We start from the raw sequence: 22,919 nt of genomic DNA, 5'->3' as shown, positions 1-22,919 counted from the left end.
TGGGAGAGAATAATCTTCGGTTTAAAAATAGGGCTTCTCTTCTTTTTTTTTTTTGTTTTTTTGTAAGGTTATAGTGTATTGAAAATGAAAATTAAGGAGTAGTAGAGGAGTACTAGAGGACTTTAAAAGAAATAAGAGAAAAAGAAAAATAGAAAATGGAAGAGAAAAAGGAAAGAAAAAAAAGAAGAAAAAAGAAAAAAAAGAGAAAAAAAAAGAAAAAAAGAATTTTTTTTTTCCCCTAATTAAAAAATCGTAAAAGTCTATGGAAATGAAAGTTAAGGAGTAATGGGGGAGTAATAGGGGATTTTAAAGGAAAATAAAAGAGAAAAAATAAAAAAGAAAAAAAAGAAAAAAGTAAAATTATATCTAGGAGTTTCTCTGGAGCTGTTGCGGTCAGTGTGGGTTCGGCTCAGTTTCAGATAGCTCCTCGTTCCAGCTTACGCTTCTCGATATCTACAGGCCCCTTCCGGTGTAGTCAATGTTTCCTAGAGGGATTTTAATCTGTTGCACCAGTCCCTTCTGAAGTGGTTCCCTTTGTTTATTTGGCTTCTATTTGCCGGTCTCTTCAGAGCCTCATTTCCGCCCTGACACAGGCAGGCGGAGGTGGACTCTTATTCAGGTGGCTAGTTCCGTTGCTCTGCGGGGAGGGGCCTGCGCTGCAGGGAGAGGCCGGCGCTATGGGGACAGGCTTGTGCCGCGGGGATGGGCTGGGGCTGCCGGGAGGGGCTGACGCTGCTTTCTCCGTCTGCGCTGCTCAGGCTCCCGGCTGTTCTATACGGAGCGCGCCCCGCGCTGTGCGAGGTTCCAGCCCTCGGGTGTTCCACAAAAGCGCGGAAGGAAAAGCTGCGCCTGCTCTCTGTGCCTTCCCCGTCAGAGAGGTCCAGGCAGCGAGGGGCCTGATGGGCGCGCTATCCCCAGGTGTGGCGCGCCCAGTCCCTTCCACGGACCCAGTCTCAGTTTCCGCTGGCGCCAGTCGGGTGCCTGCGCCTTCCGCCCTCTGTGTCCCCAGCCCCAGTCCCCGCCGGCGCCGGTCGGGTGCCTGCGCCCTGTGTCTCGCCGCGACCTTCCCCTCCCCCCTGCCTCCTGCCTCCGGCGGGGCTGGGCCGGTCAGCAGCCTGCGAGCTCCTCTCTGGACCCTCTCGGTCTCTTTGTTCTGCGAACGGCCGGCAGTGTGTTCGGGCCGGTTAATTTACTCTCTCTCTTTTGGTCTCCCACAGTTCAAGTTGGCAACTCACAGAAGCTCCCTCCGATTGTCCTCAGGGCACTCAGGCCCGGACCCTACCCCAAGCAATGCCGCCTAAGAGTTCCCGGGACGGATCTCCGTCCTTAGCTCTTTTGTCTCACTTTTAATCTTTTATATTTTGTCCTACCTCCTTTCGAAGACAATGGTCTGCTTTTCTGGGCGCCTGATGACCTCAGCTAGCGATCAGAAGTTGTTTTGCGAAGTTTGCTCTGCGTTCAGTTATTCTTTTGATGAATTTGTAGGAGAGAAAGTGGTCTCCCCGTCCTACTCCTCCGCCATCTTGGCTCCTCCCCCCTATTGTATTATTTTCTATATTGTTAAATAAGTCCTCATTCATCAAATAAGGGGCTGTTTTTACAATATTGCTCTTGCAGATACATTTGATAATTATAGGTTATAATAAAATATTTTGACTTGTAACAGTTGGATTTGTGTGTCAAATGAGAGTAGTTGCATGGTAATAATTGGAACCAATGCATAAATATAGTTAGAATACATAGGTGGGTTCAAATGTAAAAAGAAAGATTTCCAAAAGATAAAAAGCTGTGATTTTATAAATACTTTAAAAGAGAGAAAAATAGAAATTTTATGAATATTATAATCAACAAGGAAACAGAGTCCAGTGATAATCTGGAGTTGAAACTCCCTGGGCATAACATATCCACATGTATATATCCTTACTGAATTATGGATATCGAATTTGTAACCCTGTGTCATTGCAAGTTGGTGTTTGTATCCCTGAATAATGTAGCAATGGATAGGAAGTTGTTCCATCAATGAATAAATTGGGAATATTCTCCATACTCTGTGAAAGTCGAGGCCCACATGCAGGCTACTCACCAGGCTCTGTTGGCAGCAGATCTTGCTGGCATTAGAGTACCACCAAAATCTGTTCCTGTGGATGTGGACTTTTTCCCACAACAGCTGGTTGGACAGCATCTTAAATGTGTGTGGAACTGAAGATAATGGCAGCGATGTGCTTAATCAGCTTCCCCAAGTCTCCTCCCTAAATGATATAAAATAATGTCACAACATGAAAATCCCCCACAAAAATCATGGCCTGAGCATTATTGGAAACAAAGAATGTTGAAACTACAAAGCAACTGTGACTGAAAAGGGGAAAAAAATCAACAAAATCCCAGCAGAGGACCCTTCACATTTCCATCTTACTTGGCCCACTGCAAAGCTTTGTGATTTGCAGATAGACCAAGAAAAACCACAGGGGACATAGAAGACAAAGGCTATCAAAGCGTGATGAGTTAGGATCACTAGAAGGCTAAAACATGCTCAATCTGAGAGTTCAGAGAAGGGACAATAAGAAAAAGATTACCAAGGAATGGTAATGAGTCAGATACCCAGATAAAGTGTTAGTTGTGCAATTTAAAGGGCCAAACTTGTTCTAAAGAATTTGGCACATGATTTAAAGGGGGGTAAGAATGATTTAAAAAAATAGATGAGATTTAGAGTGATAGTCTTCTAAATGTGTAACTTCTGTCGGAGAAAGAAGTTTAAAAGGGGCAAAGAATTACTGTTCACCACCTGAGCAGACAGGGGAAAAATGGGGAAAGGAAAAAATTTAGCATCCTACATGACAGAAGAGAACCACATAATTGGAGAACTCACAACCACTCAATCTCAGCAATAAAAAGCAATAACAAAGACTAACAGAAAATGCTCTTTCTCTCTCTGTTTAATTATGACTTTGTAATAAACTATGCAAAGTTGAAAATTTTCATTTTCTCTATTAAAGTGTTGGAGACAGTGGTGATAAAGAACGTTGGCGGCAGACTTGGTGGAGTTATTTTGTTATTATTGCAGTTATTGCATGGTCTACATTAATACCATTTTCATGCTTTCCACAGAGTTTACGAGGTGACTATAAAAATATAATTCATTAAATTAAAAGAGAGTATATTCTTCACCCCAACCCTGATCCCCAGTTCTCAGAATATGACTGAATTTCATTTCTTTCTGTGTACATTTCTTTCTGTGATGGACAAACAGTGACATGTGCTAGTATTATTTGAACAAATAAAGCATGCCACTGAAGTAATTATTTTACTTATGTACCAGACTATCATTAGTACATATTTTTGTTTTTTTGTCATTCCTGTCTAAAAATGCTTCATACTATCTAAAATTCTCTCAATGAAAGAAGCATATTTAATCCTATTTACCTGCCATGATTTATGTTATAAGGTAAAATAATAATTATTAAAAGTCTTTGGGAAACACTGGAATATACATGTAACATTAGAGAAATCAAATAGTTTCCTAATGGTAGTGCATTTAATTGGTACAAAATATTTTTAGTAATACCAAATTTGTGCTTTTATATTTTAGGGCTATGCTGTCAAATACTGTAGTCACTATATGTAGCTATTTAAATTTTAATTTAAATTAAAAATCCATTTACTCAATCATAGGAGCTTCATTTTAAAATATTTAATAGCCACATCATAGCTAATGGCTACGGTATTAGAGATATTGGAGAGTACAGATATGGGAAATTTTCCTTATTGCAAAGTTCTTTAGGACAGTACTGTTTTAGAAGAGCATGTCTTTTAGTTTATTAGATTGACTTTGAAAGTGAAAGTGAAGTCGCTCAGTTGTGTCCTACTCTTTGGGACCCCATGGACTGTAGCCCACCAGGCTCCTCAGTCCATGGAATTTTCCAGGCAAGAGTACTGGAGTCGGTTGCCATTTCCTTCTCCAGGGGATCTTCCCAAACCAGGGATTGAACCTGGGTCTCCCACATTGCAGGCAGATGCTTTACCGTCTGAGCCACCAGGGGCCACCAGCTTGACTTTAGCTTGTTCAAAAATAATTCACTTACCATTTCAGGACAAATTGGGTATATGTTGGGATGTGTATGAATGCTTATATGTGTGTTAGTTATTTGAACATGTTACAAGATTCTTCTCCTTGTTAACGTATAGGCACAGCAAGGATAAAAGCTGGGAAACATAAACAGTCACCTATTTTGGACAGAGATCAAACAAAAGATCAGGAATTTGGACCTAGTATCAAGGACTTATTTGCTACTTTTGGGGTAAAGTATTTTACATGAACAAGCAAATTAAATTGACATGTACAATATTTTTGTTGGGGATTTAAGAAAACTGTAAAGTGTTCAACTTAAATCTGAATGGAACTTTTGAAGTCTTAATTAGCCTACTTATTTTATAGGTAATGGAAAATAGGACCCATTTCACCTATGTGGCATCACTACGAACTTGGTTAGTGTCAAAGACTGATACCAAGTATTTTTCCTTCTTCTATTGCTTTTAACTTTTATATTATAATGAATTTATTTTTTCCCTATATAAATAAATAAGCCATTTAATAAGATGACAGAGGTATTAGCATTATCTTTTTATTATATTTAAATAACTTAGAAAAGAACTTTAGAAGTTAAATACTCTCACAAATACTCTCACAAACAACTTTTTTTTTTCATTTAGAAATGTTTATTTCAGAATGGCCTATAGGACCTTACCCAGGCAAAGTTCCTGTCAGCCCTTCTCATGGGTCATGACTGAATTTTGCTTTTATGAACCTACAAGTCAAAGCAACAAAACTAACAAACATGCATTCAATTTGCTAATATTTTTTGAGGATTTATGCATCTATATTCATCAGGAATTTTGACCTGTAGTTTTATTTTTATGTGCTTGTCTTTATCTGATTTTGGTATGAGGGTAATGGTGACCTTATAGAATGAATTAGAGAGTGTTCCCTCCTATTAAAATTTTTTGAGATTACTTGAGAAGGATAAGTATTAGCACTTATCTATATGCTTGGTAGAATTCCCCTATGAAGTTGCCCAGTCCTGGACTTGTTTGCTGGGAATTTTTTCTTACAAATTCAATTTCACTACTAGTGATGGATCTGTTCAGATTGTTTATTTCTTCTTTAGATTCAGTTTTGGGAGATTGTATGTTTCTAGAAATTTATCCATTTGTTCTAGATTGTCCATTTGTTGGCCTTTAACTATTTGCTGTATTCTCTTATAATTTTTGTATCTCTGTGATATCAGTTGTAATTTTTCCTCTTTAATTTCTTATTTTGTTTATTTGTATCCTCTTTTTTTCTTAATGAACCTAGCTTAAGGCTTATCTTTTAAAAAAACAGCTCTTGATTTTGTTGATATTTTCTATTTAGATGGTAAGTTAAGTTGTTTGTTTTTGAGATTTGTTTCTTCAGGTAGGACTGTATTGCTATGAACTTCCCTCTTTGAACTGCTTTTGTTGCATCCCATAGATTTTGGAATTTGTCTTTTTAATTTTCATTTTTCTCTGTATCTTTTCTGTTTTCCTCTTTGATTTCTTCACTGGCCCATTGATTTTCTAGTAGCATGTTATTCTGTCTCCACCTTTGTGCTTTATCCATTTTTTTTTTTTTTTTTGCTATAACTGATTTCTAGTTACATACCACTGTGGTTAGAAAAAGTGCTCAATATAGTTTCTGTCCTCTTAAATTTGTTAAGATTTACTTTGTGGCCTACATATGATCTGACCTGGAGAACACTCTATGTGCACTTGAAAGAATGTATGTCTGCTGTTTGGGGATGGAATGTTCTATGGATGTCTGTTAAGCTAAGTAGTCTTATGTGTCATGTTAGACCACCATTTCCATGTCTGGATGGTGTGTCAATTGATACAAATGGGGTATTAATGTCCCCTACTATTTTTGTATTCTTGTTAATTTCTCCTTTTATGTCTGTTAGTGTTTGCTTTGTATATTTAGGTGCTTATATATTAGGTGCACATGTTAATGAATGTTATGCCATCTTCTTACATTGATCTCTTTGTCATTATATAATGCTTTTGTTTGTTCTTATAGACTTTGTTTTAGTGTCTGTTTTGTATGATATGAGTATTGTAACCCCAGCTTTCTTTTCATTTCCATGAACTCTCTTTTTACATTTCCCTCACTTTCAGTTTGTGTGTGTGTCTTTAGCTCCGAAGTGTTTCTTCTAAGCAGTACATGGATAGATCTTGTTTTTTTCTACCTAATCAGCCAATCAGTCTTTTGATTGGAGCATTTTCCCAATGACATGTAAAGTGGTTATTGATAGGTATGTACTGATTTTCACTTCATTACTTTTTCTGATTGTTTTTATAGTTCTTCTCTGTTTCTCTTTTTTTGTTTTTTCCCATGTGTTTTTATGATTTTCTTTAGTGGTATACTTGTATTTTTCTTTCTAATTTTGTGTATCTATTATAGGTCTTCGATTTGTGATTACATATATGTGGCTTCATATATGTTGACCTGTAACTCTACTTGTTTGAAACTGTTCTCTGTTTAAACTCAAACACATCCTAAAAGATCTATGTTTTTTACTTCCCTCATCCATTTTTTTGTGCTGTTGATGTCATATTTATATTTCCATATTTATCCCTTAAATATTGTAGTTATAGATGATTTTACAATCATTGTCTTTTAATCTTCATACTAGCTTAAAGTGGTTGGTCCATAGCCTTTACTATATATTTGCCTTTCCTAGTGGGATTTTTCTTTTCTCATAAATTCTTACTTATTGTTATTATCATTTCAACTTAGAGAAGACCCTTTAACACTTTATTTAAGGTCAGTTTAGTATTCATGATTTCTTTTTGTTTTTTTGTGTCTGAAAAGTTCATTATCTCTCCCTCAAATCTGGGCAATAACTCTGCTGGGTAGAATATCCTAGGTTGTAGATTTTTTCCCTTTTAACAGTAAAATATATTATGCTACTCCCTCATGACCTGCAAAGCTTCCTCAGAAAGATCACTAATGGCTGTGTGGGGGGTTCCCTTACAAGTTACTCTTTATTTTTCTCTTCCTCCTCTTTAGAATTCTCTTTATCTCTAACTTTTGCCATTTTAATTATGATAAGTCTTGGTGTAGATATCTTTGGATTCATCTCTTTCGAGACTCTGTTTGTTTCTTGTACATAGTTATCTGTTTCCTTCTTGAAGTTCAGGATTTTTCAGCCATAATTTCATCAAATATATTTTTAACCCTGTTCTTTTTCTCTTCCCTTGTAATGCACATGATATTACACTTGATGAAATTTCACATGTCCCTTAAACTGCCCTCATTTTTTAAACTTGTTTTTCTTTTTGCTGTTCTGATTGGGTGATTTCCATCATTCTACCTTCTAGATCAGTTAAGCCTTCTTTCATGTCCTTTAGTCTGCTGTTAATTCCTTTTAGTGTGTTTTTCATTTCAATTCTTGTATTCTTTAGCTCTGACTGGTTCTTTTTATATTTTTAATTTCCTTGTTACATTTCTCACTGTGTTCATCTATTCTTTTCTCAAGTTCAGTTGGCATTCTTATTCCTATTGCTTTGAACTCATTATCTGATAAATTATTTATTTGTAATTTCATTAATTCTTTGTTTAGAGTTTTTTTCTTGTTATTTCATTTGAAACAAATTCCTCTGTCTTCTCATGGTGTTTAACTTTCTCGTGAATATCTCTATGAAATCAGGTAAATCAGTTAACTGTCTCAGACTTGAAAGGGTGTCCCTGTGTGACAGCATCCCTGTGCAGTGTGTGTGCTCCCAGCACCTCTGATGGGAGAGCTGGATCTGAAATGTGCAAGGGTCATGTATTCCCCCAGGGTACACCAGCCAGCTATCACCTTGGTGGGAGGTGGGGCTGGAGACAGCGTGGATAGAGCCAGTCAGGTATGAGTGAGGGCTTGTCCTAGGCTCCGTGGCCAGCCTTGCCCTATCTGGGTAAGGTTGGGTCCCGAGGTGCTGGAGGAGAAGCCCTGAGAATCAGGTCTGAGCTGGTTCCGCTCGCTACAGGTGTGTGTCCCCCAACCCCCTTCCCTGCAATGGAACCTTCACCTGAGAGGGTAGCAGTCCTGAAGCAAGAGGGGCCAGAGCAGCTGCCCAGTGTGAGCCTCGCTAAGGTGGTCACTGCACATTAGTCTGTTCCAGACATCTCCCGATCCATGACTTCCATGGAAGTTAAGTTACAAGTAAAACTCTTGAGAAGTTAAACATTTATTGGTGTCCTGGTTTTCCTTCTATTTGTCCATAGACACCAAGACCTTTTTACTGGCAGGACCAGTGTCTCCCATCATGCAACCTGGATTGGGGTAGGCAGTAGGTTAATGCTTCCACCACATGATAGGGGAAATTCCAGAATTAATTGGGGCATTATACGACCCATCTTTAGGAGCCGTTTCCTCCCTGCAGCATTCCTCTGCGTTTGGTTTCTTCGTTAACAGTTGTATCCCACTGCTGCTTGAGCCCTGTCCTGAATCTCAGTCTACTTTTCTCAGGCCTCTGTACTTATACTTTACATTTCGCTAGTCCTGCTCTTGTTTCAACTCCAGCTAAGTAAGCACATGTAGGACTACCGAACCTAGTTTGAAATTCCAGACCAGCATGGGCTTCCTCTAATATAGTAAAGACCCTGGGTTTTTGACAAACTCTGCGAAGGACTAGGACTAAGGCCCTCAGTACTGCAAGGCATGGCTCATTGCACAGAACTGTTTTCTATTTTGTGGAACTAATTCAGGTTCTCCCTTTGTGTGTCAACAAGTACCGGAATTAAGCCTCATTTTGCTACATGAAACCATTTAGATACCAATTTATGTATCTGGCCTTCTTTTTCGCCTCCCGTATGTTATATCTAAGAAAAGAAAGAGGCTGGGTTTTTGTTTTGTTTTTAGACAGGAACACCCGTGAGAGAACCCTTGCTGTACTGATGTTGCTCGGCCCATAGTCCTTCTCTGAACGAAGTGCCCAGGAGGGTTTGCCTGTGCATCAGTTGCTGTGCTCTGTATGATATATTCTAACTGTTCTAGCCAAAAGGAGATCTGGGTCAGCATTTGAGCCCAAGTCAGTAATCTTTAGACTTCCCCAAAACTTACTGAGTATCATATCTTGAGAACAATAACTGGTAGGGGCACCTTGCTATAAAGTAACTTATCTAGTCAATGTCTCTCTCAGGGTGTGTACATAGGAGAAAGAGGGAAACTTAAGCAACACAGCTCTGGTAAATGGACATAGAGAAGATGAGTTATCAAAGGCCACTGAGGTGAAGAAGCAAATGGAGAGAGAATAGTCAGTAGCCAAAACAGAAGTAGACATAGACACAATAAACTGACAGAAAGAAGCTGAGTATTCCAGCCTTTGAAGCAATTGGGACAAAGCAATGCAACTCCCACTGTTGCGCAGTCATGATGGGCTGCCATCTTATTCTGAATGATCTATTTCTTTATAAGCACTGAATTGTTGAGCTACCGACAGTCTGCTTGGACTTCACTTTCCTGAGTAACATTGTGACAAGTTGCATTATGAGTTAGCCAATGAGTCGGTTCATGTCAGCCTAAGCACAAAAATTGTCTCATGTCCTTATTCCCAGATTAACATCATCATCATCATTTGGGAATTTGCTAGAAACATAAATTCTTAGGCCCCATTCCACATCTACTGAACCAGAAACTTTGGAAGTAGAACCTAGCAATATAATGTTTTATAACCATCCTCCAAATGATTTAAGGCACACTAAAGTTTATAAATAACAAATCTAGTAATCTGATGTGATTATTCTTACTTTATAAACTATGAAATTGATAGGTATTCTTTACTGGGCACCTACTATTAATGTGTATCAGATATTATTTAAATTATTACATACTCAATTCTCATAATCACCATAAATTAGATATTATAATTTCTACTTTACCAGTAATTTGAAGAGGATGAGCAAAATAAAAGAGAAAAAAGGATGAGTAACTTTTCTAAGACCTGTATAATTTTAGACACACACTTACACACACACACACACACATACAGGTGACTGAATTGAGGTTAAAACCATAAGAATACCTCGTGTATTTGACTCTGAGGCCATTGCTCTGTCTACTATTACATAATACTTGCTAGAAATGAGATATATAGAGATTGTGATTTGCTCACTGTTGCTTCAAAAATCAGTTGCAGACCCAAGACAAAAACTAGATTTCTCTGCTTCTTGTTCTGCTCGTTATATGTAATACAGTCTTCCATTTTATCCACAATCATGAAATATTGCTTTAACTTTCATTAGAATAAGGACTATTCTTAGTGTTCAATTCTCAATACTTATTATGAATAAATTACATTGTGAACTAGAAGGATCTATAAAAAAGATGTAACCCAGTAATTGAGCAGTGTCTGAATATGCAACATGAGAAATATAAAATTAAAAAATAAAACATAGCTTCCTTATCCATTTGTCTGCTGATGGGCATCTAGGTTGCTTCCATGTCCTGGCTATTATAAACAGTGCTGCGATGAACATTGGGCAGTTGAATGGATAAGGAAGCTATGGTACATATATACAATGGAATATTACTCAGCCATTAAAAATAATTCATTTGAATCGGTTCTAATGAGATGGATGAAACTGGATTCCATTATACAGAGTGAAGTAAGCCAGAAAGATAAAGACCGATACAGTATACTAATGCGTATATATGGAATTTAAAAAGATGGTAATGATAACCTTATATGCAAAACAGAAAAAGAGACACAGATGTACAGAACAGACTTTGGGAGTCTGTGGGAGAAGGCAAGGGTGGGATGTTCAGAGAGAACAGCATTGAAACAAGTATACTATCAAGGGTGAAACAGATCACCAGCCCAGGTTGGATGCATGAGACAAGTGCTCGGGCCTGGTGCACTGGGAAGACCCAGAGGGATCGGGTGGAGAGGGAGGCGGGAGGGGGGATCAGGATAGGGAACACACGGAAATCCATGGCTGATTCATGTCAATGTATGGCAAAAACCACTACAATATTGTAAAGTAATTAGCCTCCAACTAATAAAAATAATTGGAAAAAAAATAAAATAAAACAAAATATTCAAATAAATAAGACTATTCATGAAATAGTACTTACTTTTAAAATTAATAAAGTAAAAAGTAATCACAAAACTATAAACAATTCAGGAACTATGTTAACAAAGCTGCTCAAGAACTTCATGAAAAAAATCTAAAACTCTATGTAATGGTATTAGAGACTAGGATAAGTTGAAAGATACACAATATTTGTTGTTGTTGTTGTTTAGTCACTCAGTTGTGTTGACTCTTTGCAGCCCTATGGACTGCAACATGCCAGGCTTCCTTGTCCTTCACTATCTCCCAGAGTTTGCTCAAACTTATGTCCATTGAGTCGATGATGCCATCCAACCATCTCAACCTCTGTTGCCCCATTCTCCTCCTGTCCTCAGTCTTTCCCAGCATTAGGGTATTTTCCGGTGAACTCAGGTGGCCAAATCATTGGTGCTTCAGCTTCAGCATCAGTCCTGCCAATGAATATTCAGGATTGATTTCCTTTAGGACTCACTGGTTTGATCTCCTTGCAGTCCAAAGGACTCTCAAGAGTCTTCTCCAACACCACAGTTAGAAAGCATTAATTCTTCTGCTCTCAGCCTTCTTTAAAATCCACCTCTCATACCCATACATGACTACTGGAAAAACCATAGCTTTAACTATACCAATCTTTGTCGACAAAGTGATGTCTCAGCTTTTTAATAAGCTGTGTAAGTTTGTCATAGCTTTTCTTCCAAGGAGCAAGCATCTTTTATTTTCACGGCTGTAGTCACCATTCCCAGTGATTTTGGAGCCCCCCAAAATAAAGTCTGTCACTGTTTTCATTGTTTCACCATCTATTTGCCATGAAAGATGGGACCGGATGCCATGATCTGATTTTTCTGAATGTTGAGTTTTAAGCCAGCTTTTCCATTCTCAACTCTTTCACTTTCATCAAGAGGCTGTTCCTCTTTGCTTTCAGCCATAAGGGTGGTGTCATCTGCATATCTGAATTTATTGACGTTTCTCCCGGTAATCTTGATTCCAGTTTGAACTTTATCCAGCCTGGCTTTTCACAGGATGTAATTTGCATGTAAGTTAAATAAGCAGGGTGACAATATACAGCTTTGACGTGCTCCTTTCCCAATTTTGAACCAGTTTGTTGTTCCATGTCCAGTTCTGTTGCTTCTTGACATGCATACAGATATTTCAAAGGGCAGGTAAGGTAGTCTGTTATTCCCATCTTTTAAAGAATTTTCCACAGTTTGTTGTGAACCACACAGTCAAAGGCTTTACCATAGCCAGTGAAGCAGAAGTAGATATTATTCTGGAATTCTCTTGCTTTTTCTGTGATCCAGTGTATGTTGGCAATTTGATCTCTGGTTCCTCTTCCTTTGCTAAATCCAGATTGTACATCTGGAAGTCCTCAGTTCAATACTGTTTGAGCATTACCTTACTAGCATGTGAAATGAGTTCAATTGTGTGGTAGTTTGAACATTTTTTGGCCTTGCCCTTCTTGGTGATTGGAATGAAAACTGACTTTTTCAAATTTTTGGCCTTAGCTGAGTTTTCCAAATTTGCTGGCATATTGAGTGCACCACTTTCATAGCATCATGTTTTAGGAATTGAAATAACTCAATGGGTATTCTATCATCTCCACTAGCTTTGCTCATAGTAATGCTTCCTAAGGCCCACTTGACTTCACACTCCAGGATATCTGGCTCTAGGTGAGTGATCACAGCATCATGGTTATCTGGGTCATTGATATATTTTTTCTACAGTTCTTCTGTGTATTCTTGCCATCTCTTCTGAATATCTTCTGCTTCTGTTAGGTCCATACCATTTCTGTCCTTTATTAAGCCCATCTTTGCATAAATGTTCCCTTGGTATCTCTAATTTTCTTGAAGAGATCTCTAGTCTTTCCCATTCTGTTATTTTCCTCTTTTTCTTTGCACTGATCACAGAGGGAGGCTTTCTTACCTCTCCTTGCTATTCTGTGAATTCTGCATTCAGATGGATGTATCTTTCCTTTTCTCCTTTGCCATTCACTTCTTTTCTCATTTATTTGTCAGGCCTCATCAGACAACCATTTTGCCTTGTTTGCATTTCTTTTTCTTGGGGATGGTTTTGCTCACTGCCTCCTGTACAATGTCACAAACCTCCATCCATAGATAGGCACTCTGTCTATCAGATCTAATCCCTTGAATCTATTTCTCACTTCCACTGTATTATCATAAAGTATTTGATTTAGGTCATACTTGAGTAGCCTAGTGGTTTACTCTACTTTCTTCATAGCTCAGTTGGTAAGGAATCTGCCTGCAATGCAGTAGACCTGGGTTCCGACCCTGGGTTGGGAAGATCCCCTGGAGAAGGGAAAGGCTTCACACTCCAGTATTCTGGCCTGGAGAATTGCATGGGGTCAAAGAGTTGGGCATGACTGAGCGACTTTCACTCACTTAACTTCCATTTAAGTTGGAATTTTGCAATAAGGAGTTCATGATCCCAGTCTTGCTTTTGCCGACTGTATAGAGTGTATCCATCTTTGACTGCAAAGAATATAATCAATCTGATTTCAGTATTGACCATCTGGTGATGTCCATGTGTTGAGTCATCTATTGTGTTGTTGGAAGAGGGTGTTTGCTATGACCAGGGTGTTCTCTTGGCAAAACTGTTAGCCTTTGCTCTGTTTCATTTTGTATCCCAGGGCCAAACTTGCCTGTTACTCCAGGTATCTCTTGATTTCCTACTTTTGCGTTCCAGTCCCCTACGATGAAAAGGACATCTTTTTTTTTGGCGTTAGTTCTAGAGGTCTTGTAGATCTTCATAGAGCCATTCAGTTTCAGCTCTTTGGTATTAGTGGTTGGGGCATAGACTTGGGTTACTGTGGTATTGAATGGTTTGCCTTTAACATGAACTGAGACCATTCTGTCATTTCTGAGATTGCACCCAAGTACTGCATTTTGGACTCTTTTGTTGGCTATGACAGCTACTCCATTTCTTGTAAGGGATTCTTGCCCACAGTAGTAGATGTAATGGTCATCTGAATTAAAGTCACCCATTCTGAGTAACCCACTTTAGTTTGCTGATTCCTAAAATGTCAGTGTTCACTCTTGCCATCTCCTGTTTGACCACTTCCAAGTTACCTTGATTCAAGAATCTAACAGGTTCCTATGCAGTATTGCTCTTTACAGCATCAGACTTTACATTCACCACCAGACGTACCCACAACTGGACATTGTTTCTGCTTTGGCTCAGCCTCTTCATTCCTTCTGGAGCTATTTCTCTGCTCTTCTTCAGTAATATCATATCTTTTTGCCTTTTCACACTGTTCATGGGATTCTCAAGGCAAGAATGGTAAAATGGTCTGCCATTTCTTTCTCCAGTGGACCACAGTTTGTCATAACTCTCCACCATGACCCATCCGTCTTGGGTGACCCTACAGGACATGGCTCATAGGTTCATTAAGTTACACAAAGCTGTGATCTATGTGATCATTTTGGTTAGTTTTCTGTGATTGTAGTTTTGATTCTATCTGCCCTCTGATGGATGAGGGTAAGAGGCTTGTGCAAGCTTCTGATGGGAAGGACTGGCTGTGGGGAAAAGTGGGTGTTACTCTGGTGTGCAAGGTCATGCTGCTCCCTAGGTTGGGAAAATCCCCTGCAGAAGGAAGTGGCAACCCACTCCAGTATCCTTGCCTGGAAAATTCCATGGAGAGAGGGGCCTGGCAGGGAAGTCACTGAGTGAGTGAGCATGCAAGGGCATGAATAAGTGGAATAAAGAATGTTTATTCTAGTACACAATAAGACCCGATATAAAGCCATAGTGGTTAAAAAAAGAAAAGGTAGTATTTCCTCAGTACAAATAAACAGGCCGGTGGAACAGAAAACCCAGCTACAGATTAGTGTATATAAGAACTTGTCATATGATAGAGGAGGCACTCCGAAGGTAATTGTTCAGTAGGTGTGATGACTAACTCGGTTCTTTGTGTGGTAAAGTGAAGTTGGCTGTCTACTTCATATTATGCAAAAAGATGATTTCTAGGTTAATAGAATGTGACTATAAAAAATGACAAAGTCAAGGTTTACAATGAAAGAAACATCTTGCAATATAAGGATATGAAAAGAATAGACAAGATTTGTAATAGTGTCAAATATGAACTTATTTATGGATTAGATTACGTTAAGACATTAATGTAATTAAGATTTCTCAAATACATTACATTAAGATTTCTATTCAATAAAGGAAGCTGTAGACAGTGTTAAAAGGTGGGTGACAGATATCTAAATCCAACACAAGATTAGCGTTTAGAATAAATGAGAGTTCTTGTAAAATCTGCAGAAGAATTTCAGGAAACATACAAATAGCCAGTTCGTACTCCCAAGTGAATACTAAATAGATAAGAAATTGTGTGAAGAAATGTTCAGTTATATTTGAAGTTAGAGAATTATAAAATGTAGCACTGTAATGATATACATTCATCAGCATGGCAAAATTTTGAAAGCCAACTAATATTAAAGTGTTTGTGATTATGTGGGGTGTGCCAGTTATCTGTTGCTACATGACAAACCACCCCCAAACTTAGTGGCTTAAAATAATAGAGCATCTGTTTTGATCAATTGTAATGAAGTAAGTCTGGGTGATGAAGTCATCTGAAGGCTTGTTCCAGATATTAGCTTTTGATTCTGGCTGTTTGCTGAAATGCCCACACATGACCTCCCCTCTGGCCTGGGCTTTCTCAGAACATGGTTAACCAAGTTCCACAGCCAGACTCCTGAGCGAGAGACTTCCCAGCAGGAGTCATACTGTCATTTTATGACCTGGCCTCAGAAGTTGTGCAGCATTACTTGCTTTGTGAAGCAGTCAGTCAGGCCTTTTGAAGTTCAACGCCTCTTTCTTGGAGAATGGCGAAGTTCTGGAAAGGGATATGAAATCAGAAATATTGCTCTGATGAATTTCAGAAAGTATCAGTTGCTACATGAAGAAAGTGAAATTCTCTTATATTACGGTGGGAGTATAAAATGACAATTTTGGAGAAAAATTTGGAGAAATAATGGCATGAGGTATACCAAATCCTGGAGCCCTAGCAATCCCTGTCTAGGATATATACTTCCAAAGACACTCTATCCTGTTTCCTTAAGGGCTGCACAGGGATGTTTAAAGTCGCCTTGTTTGCGCCAGTAGGAAGCTCAAGTCGGCTTAAGCATTTAACCCTTTGGGAGTGGTATTACACTATGTAATGTGTTAAATATAACTCAGAAGATGAATTTGATAAATACGCAGAAAATGAGAGTTTTCAGAAATAGTGGTTAGGGATAGAGAAAGAAACTTTAATTTTATTTAAAAATATACAAGTATAAAACATCATTGAACATTCTCAAAGATATATACATATCTAAGAAATATAGAAGTCAGTTTGAAAATTAATATTCTAGTTCTAGCAGTTCTAGCACACTGCCAGAGTCACAAATAAAAATTATAGGTGGTATGGAGAGCAAATAGCAAATAAAAATGGTTCAAACACTGCATGTCTTTTATGGTATATTGGTGAATTTTAAATTTCTGTTTCAATTTTTATATACATATAGTATTGTCAGTTATTGACAAAGGTAAACTTTTTGTGGATCAGTCACTAATATACAGGTGGGTATATCTATTTTTCTTTACCTAATAAAATAAAAAAATTCATATGTAACTTATTTCTATTTCAGACTCTGATCAAGAATCCAATATTTGTGTGCCTATCTCTGTCCAGAGCTTCAGAATCTTTAGTTATGATGGGAGCATCTGAATTTTTGCCTATATATATAGAAAATCAGTTTATATTAACACCCAGTGAGGCAACTACACTTGCAGGTAGACATTTCCACTCATTGTACTCATCATGAAATTTTTATGTAAATTTTTCTTGTATGTATTTATGACATATTTCAACTAAGTGGGAAGTAGAATGAACAGTAGCGTTTGCTTAAATTTTAAATATATGAATACTGCTTGTTCAAATTTTTAAAATATGAGCATTTTTCCATCATTGCATCACTAGTTTTTAACACATAGAAATTTTGTAGGACTTCTGCATTTCTCTTTTATCACATTTCTTTTCCTCCCTCTTCAGAGGTAACTTACACCTCTTTTAAAGTTGGAGTTTTTCCTTCTCACACATTTATATATTGTTACCTCTCACGTACCTGTCTACATACAGTCTATTTCTAAAATCTATATATCATTTTGTATGTACTCTTCTGTTACTTTTATCTGGAATTATGTTTATCAGATTCATACTGATCTCTATTTAGGGCATTTTAACATTGCTGTGGGATTCTATTTAGTGCATACTGTTTCTTTTTCTGTACCATATACATCGACATGAAGCTGCCTCCAACTGTTTCACTTTCCAAACAATGAAGTGATAAATAGACTCTTATACATGTTCCTTGTGCACATTGTAAAAGTTGATCTATGTTTAGACACCAAAGAGGCGTTGCTGTTAAGTACATCAGTTTTGTTAGACATTGAGAATTGGTTCTCCAAAAGAGGTTGCAAGTGGAATTAAATGTTTTAAGGTTCTGGCATTAGTGGGAAGATGGTGAATGTGATCATTTATTTTATGCTGTAAAAAATCAGGGATACATACTGTAGCTTGCAGGTAACCAGTAAGAGAATAGTAAAGAGTACATTATCTTGAAATATTTTATTAACAATTTAAAAAAATAAGAAAGGGAAAAAAGAAGGAACATAAAACATGTGGGCCAAATAAAAACAAATGTTAATATGTGCAAAAGCTTTGACTTTCAGCCCATTGGTGAGTAGATTTTGTGGTAAGGGGCACACCATTTTTGGATTGCACATAGTCCAAAAGCCAAACATGACACAGTTTCAGGGGCCATATGACAGATTTTTCCACAGGTATACCATTTTGTTTGACAATGATTAATATAATTAGCAGAGATAGGGACTAAATCATTCAGTGGTTTTTTTTTTTTCATACAGTATTTAATTAAAGAAGACTCCAAAGAACAGGATAAGGCCACCTGCAGTATTGGCCTCATTCATGCTAGCAAAGTTTGGACACAGCCAGCTGACCAAATTTCTTGGTCATCAGGATCTACCTTATCAAGATAACTTTCTGCTTAAGTTTCTGTATTGACTTTTTCACTTAGCCTGAGGTATTCATTCAGGCATAACATAATGGGTTAGTAATTGCATATATTCTACCCAGGCCTGCAAGGATGAAGTTTTGGGCAATTCAGTCATCCATAACAATGCTGCTCGGTGACTGAGACTGACCAGAGTGCTTTACAGGGATGAGGTGTCATTGATTATTTCAACTAAAATTAGGGACAAGTTTTTTTGTACCACATTTTCTAGTCGGATTACTTGTAGAGTAGTAGAGACAACTGCCTTCAGGGTATAAACAGATAGTGTATCAGTAGTCCCTCTGAAAATCTTCCCAGAGTAAAGAAAGTAACTTCATTTGAAAGAAATTTCCACAGTATTCTGAGGGCTATGTGGTCTAGTGGTGGTGTTTCTTTAAACATCTGTGGCTCTTTTATGATCACCTCCATGGCTTGAACAGACCAGTTCCAGCTGACAAGCAAGGCTTGTCAAATGGTTAGTGGTGAGTCTGTTTTGGTTCATCTCCAAACGAGAATATCAGTCCACAAACCCAAGTTTTCTGTGAGTCAGGACTTTGGTTATGCCAAGAGACCAGTAATAAGCTAAGTGTTGGTGTTAGTTACTCGGTCGTGTTTGACTCCCTGCGACGCCATGGACTGCAGCCCACCAGGCTCCTCTCTCCACCGAATTCTCTAGGCAAGAATACTGGAATGGGTTTCCATTTTATTCCCCAGAATAAGCTAAGAGCTGCTTTTAAATGTAGCTGTTTCAGGGAAACAGCTTCTGTTGGGGGCTCCTGAAACAGCTTCTGAATGGGGGCTTCCTCTCTTTTTCCAGAGGCTCCAGCACACAAAACCATCAGTCACAGAGCCTTGCAGCTGAAATCGGTGTATTAGGTTTGTGGTAAGGTGGCTCAGAGGTTAAAGTGGCTGCCTGCAATGCAGGAGACCCCGGTTCGATCCCTGGGTCAGGAAGATCCTCTGGAGAAGGAACTGGCAACCCACTCCAAGTATTCTTGCCTGGAGAATCCCATGGAGAGAGGAGCCTGGTGGGCTACAATCCACAGGGTCGCAAAGAGTCGGACAAGGCTGAGCGACTTCACTTTCACTTTCACCTCAAAGTATGGAGTATACCACAGCTTGCTGGTTAGCATTCTGTGTAGGTCTGTGGATTAGCTAATACAAAAGACCAAAGAGAAACTCTAAGTGAGTTGTCTACTGTGTTCAATACTCAAAAATCCAAAATCCAATGCTAGGCTGGCCTTTGGTTGGGGGAAAGGGAGACAGTTTTCCTTAACTTCCAGAGTGATAGAGCGCTGTGATTCTGTCTGCAGAGTGCCCCAAAACTTGATGAGCGGTCTCTAGATTTTGTTAGGTTTGATCAGTCAGTCAGGCCTCTGACCCTACAACCAACTGAATATCTTCTATCATTGAAAGCTTTGGGTATCGTAGGTAGTGGTCATCAAAATACATCTCCCCCTTGTAGTAAATGGAAGAGGAATTTAGGTACTCCTGAGGGAGTACTGTGGAGAAGGCAATGGCACCCCACTCCAGTGCTCTTGCCTGGAAAATCCCATGGATGGAGGAGCCTGGTGGGCTGCAGTCCATGGGTCTCTAAGAGTCAGACATGACTGAGTGACTTCACTTTCACTTTTCCCTTTCACGCATTGGAGAAGGAAATGGCAACCCACTCCAGTGTTCTTGCCTGGAGAATCCCAGGGACGGTGGAGCCTGGTGGGCTGCCGTCTATGGGGTCGCACAGAGTCGGACACGACTGAAGCGACTTGGCAGCAGCAGAGGGAGTACTGCAAACGTATGTTGGCAGCCTTGTAGCACGAATGAAAACCAGTCTTCTCTGGGTGCTAGTGGGATGCAAAGAAGACTGGCAATGTCCAAGACAGTGTGTCCAGTGCCCTCAGCCAGTGACATCACCATGTATGGGACAGTCAGGGCTGTAGGGACAATGGAATTCAGTTGGTGGCTAATCTACTGTAAACCTCAAGCCCCTGGTAACTTTTTCCCGTGGGACAAGAGGTCTGTTGCATTGAGACACTGCTTCACTTAAGTCCCTAATCGAAGTTGGGACTTTCCTTTCTCCTCCTGGGATTCTGTGTTGTTCCTGTTGGACCATACATGAGGGAAAGGATAGCAATTTATGTGTTCCACTGTCGCTCTTAGAATTTAGAAGCATATGCAGTACAAGTGTGCAAAACACAGTTACTGATTCTATACTTTGAAATTGGAATCACAGCATTAATATAGTGAAGCCACAACAAAAGTGCTCTAAAAGTGCTCTTTTCTCACTTATCCAAGCATGTTCACTATAGAAATATCTGTGAAAATGTAGAACAAAAAGCAGTCAGCACATCTACTTGTAGGATATACAGCATCAGAGGGTAGTAGAGAACTGTTGCCCAGTAAATAAAGTAGTCATTTTTTAAATACAAAAATTTAAATTTAAATATTCTTTAAATTTAAAATTATTTGAATACAGTTATTGTTTAAATCTGTATTTAAATAAAGACAAATTTAAATAAAGACAAATCTTGACCTTTATGTAACTACATACATAGATACCAGTTCTAGGTAGATTGCATGTCTCGGTGTGTATGGTAAAACAATAAATCTTTTTAGAAAGACATAGGAAAATATCTTCATGCCTTAGAGAAGACAAAGATTTATTAAACAAGACAAAAATTTACATAAATGAGGGAAAAAGTGTGGTATTACATTAAAATTAAGAACTTATTTTCATCAAATGTCAGCATGATGAGAGAAAATACATATAAAACAATCTTTTCAATAGAAATATTCTACAAAATATTTGGGTCCAGAATATATTAAATCTGACAATAATAAAAAGGTAGATAATCCAATAAGAATGGGCAAAAGATTTGAACAGGCATTATATAAAAGATGATACCAGTTGGTCAATATTCATGTGAAAATGTGCTCACCTTCAGTAGTTTATTAGGGAAATACGTATTAAAATCACAAGGCAATACTAGTAGCCATTCACCAGAATTGCTGAAATGTAAGAGAAAGATATGTTGGCATGGATGTGGAGCAATTGCCGTTTTATCCACTCCTGGTGAGAGTGTAAATTGGTTTATCATTTTATAAATCTGTTTGGCAGTGTCATAAAAATCTGAACCTATACATATCCTCTGACCCAAGAATTCAACTCCTAGTTATATACACAAGTTCCTTTCTTAAGAATATATTAAACACTGGGAGGGGAATCGGGGTGGGGAATACGTGTAAATCTATGGCTGATTCTTATCAATGTATGACAAAACCCACTGAAATGTTGTGAAGTAATTAGCCTCCAACTAATAAAAAAAAAATTAAAAAAAAAAGAATATATTAAACAGAAATGCAAATGTTTACAAAAAGAACATATACATGAATTTTTAAAGTAGCGGCACAATTTGTTAACAACACAGTGAATAAATAAGTTGTGCTGTAGGCACATACTAGAATACTATTCAGCAGTGATAAGGCATGAACTATTATTATATACAAAAGCATGAGTGGATTTTTCAAATATCATGTCCTATAAAAGAAACTATAATGTATGCATACTTTACGATTCACATTTTATAAAATCTTTTAAGTGCACAAAAAAAGCCTCTGGTCTTCTAGTAAATGTTTGATTAATATTTTTGACCTGGGTGTGCTTACAGAGTTAAGTCCACTTTGGAAATTCATCAAATGTATAATTTCGATTTGTGTATTTTTCTGTACATCAATATAATATTTACATAAAAAGTTGCTTGGAAGTTCTGTGCTTTGCAATTCAATTTTCAACCATTTTGTGTCTTTTTAGCGTAGTCCTGAAGGACCCGGTTGTTTAATTGTTGAACTTCCAGTGTTCAGTATTTTCTTACTGCCTAGGGCAATGAGCCTGGCAGCCAATACTTTCTCAGTTGAGTTGTGTTTTCAGTTTTATGCTCACAGATATACTTGGTTTTCTCAACTCTATGGTTGTTGGGTTCAAAATGAATAAACCTTGGGTCCTCTGGCATTGTGGTTAGGGATAGGAATTCGGGATCAAACATTTCATGTAGACTGCCATCCAAACCTCTTGTTTTCTTAAGTCTACCTCACTGTTGCTTTCAGTCACATTAATACCTACCCTTAATTTCTGAGATTATGAGTTACAATGTGGTTTACTTCTTCTTGACTTCTTTACCTATAGCTTTATTGCTCACTCTCTGATTCACTTCAAGTTCCCACAAATTTCTTAATAAGTATTGCCTCTACACTATTTGTACTTTTTGCTTTTCTAATAAATGAATTTGTCTGTAAACTCTACCTTTAAACAAATACTCATATAATGTTTGGTGCGTGGCTGTACTCTCTTCTGAGCATTTAAGTATTAACTCATTTAGTTCTCCTAACAAGTTATGATGGAGGTATCATTATTTATAGATTTTATTTGATAGCACCTCAATACATTTAGATGTAATTTGTGTTATTGTTTGGTTCTAAGCATTCTAAATTCTCATTAGCATATTTTTACTTAAGCCATGCTTTGCTGAAAAGAGAGTTTTTTTGTTTGTAGACATAGGCTTTTATTTCTCTTTTTAAATAACTCCTGTGCAAATCAGTAATATTTTACATATCTTTAATAGTGTTGTAAAGTAAATCTTCATCTCTGAGACAGCTGATTTAAAACATTTTGTTTATAGGTTTTTAATTTTCTTGAAATCTAGGCAGTGTTTATATAATTTATTTAATGAGATGTCATTAGGTATAAA

At 37.9% G+C, this 22,919-nt stretch overlaps 1 protein-coding gene across 1 annotated transcript in view; it reads left to right on the top strand.

Annotated features, from left to right (window-relative positions):
* Positions 1 to 22,919, top strand: part of LOC122700830 (solute carrier organic anion transporter family member 6A1-like) — a 116,536-nt gene that overhangs the window by 44,886 nt on the left and 48,731 nt on the right. Inside the window, exons 7-9 of the mRNA XM_043913860.1 lie at positions 2,994 to 3,115; positions 7,799 to 7,920; positions 16,753 to 16,897. Of these exons, the coding sequence (XP_043769795.1) occupies positions 2,994 to 3,115; positions 7,799 to 7,920; positions 16,753 to 16,897 (389 nt within the window). The remainder of the gene's footprint in view (positions 1 to 2,993; positions 3,116 to 7,798; positions 7,921 to 16,752; positions 16,898 to 22,919) is intronic.

The sequence above is a fragment of the Cervus elaphus genome, chromosome 9 (assembly GCF_910594005.1).
Source record: "Cervus elaphus chromosome 9, mCerEla1.1, whole genome shotgun sequence".
Classification (NCBI taxonomy): Eukaryota; Metazoa; Chordata; class Mammalia; order Artiodactyla; family Cervidae; genus Cervus; species Cervus elaphus.
This window is presented reverse-complemented; position numbering and strand designations above follow the sequence as displayed.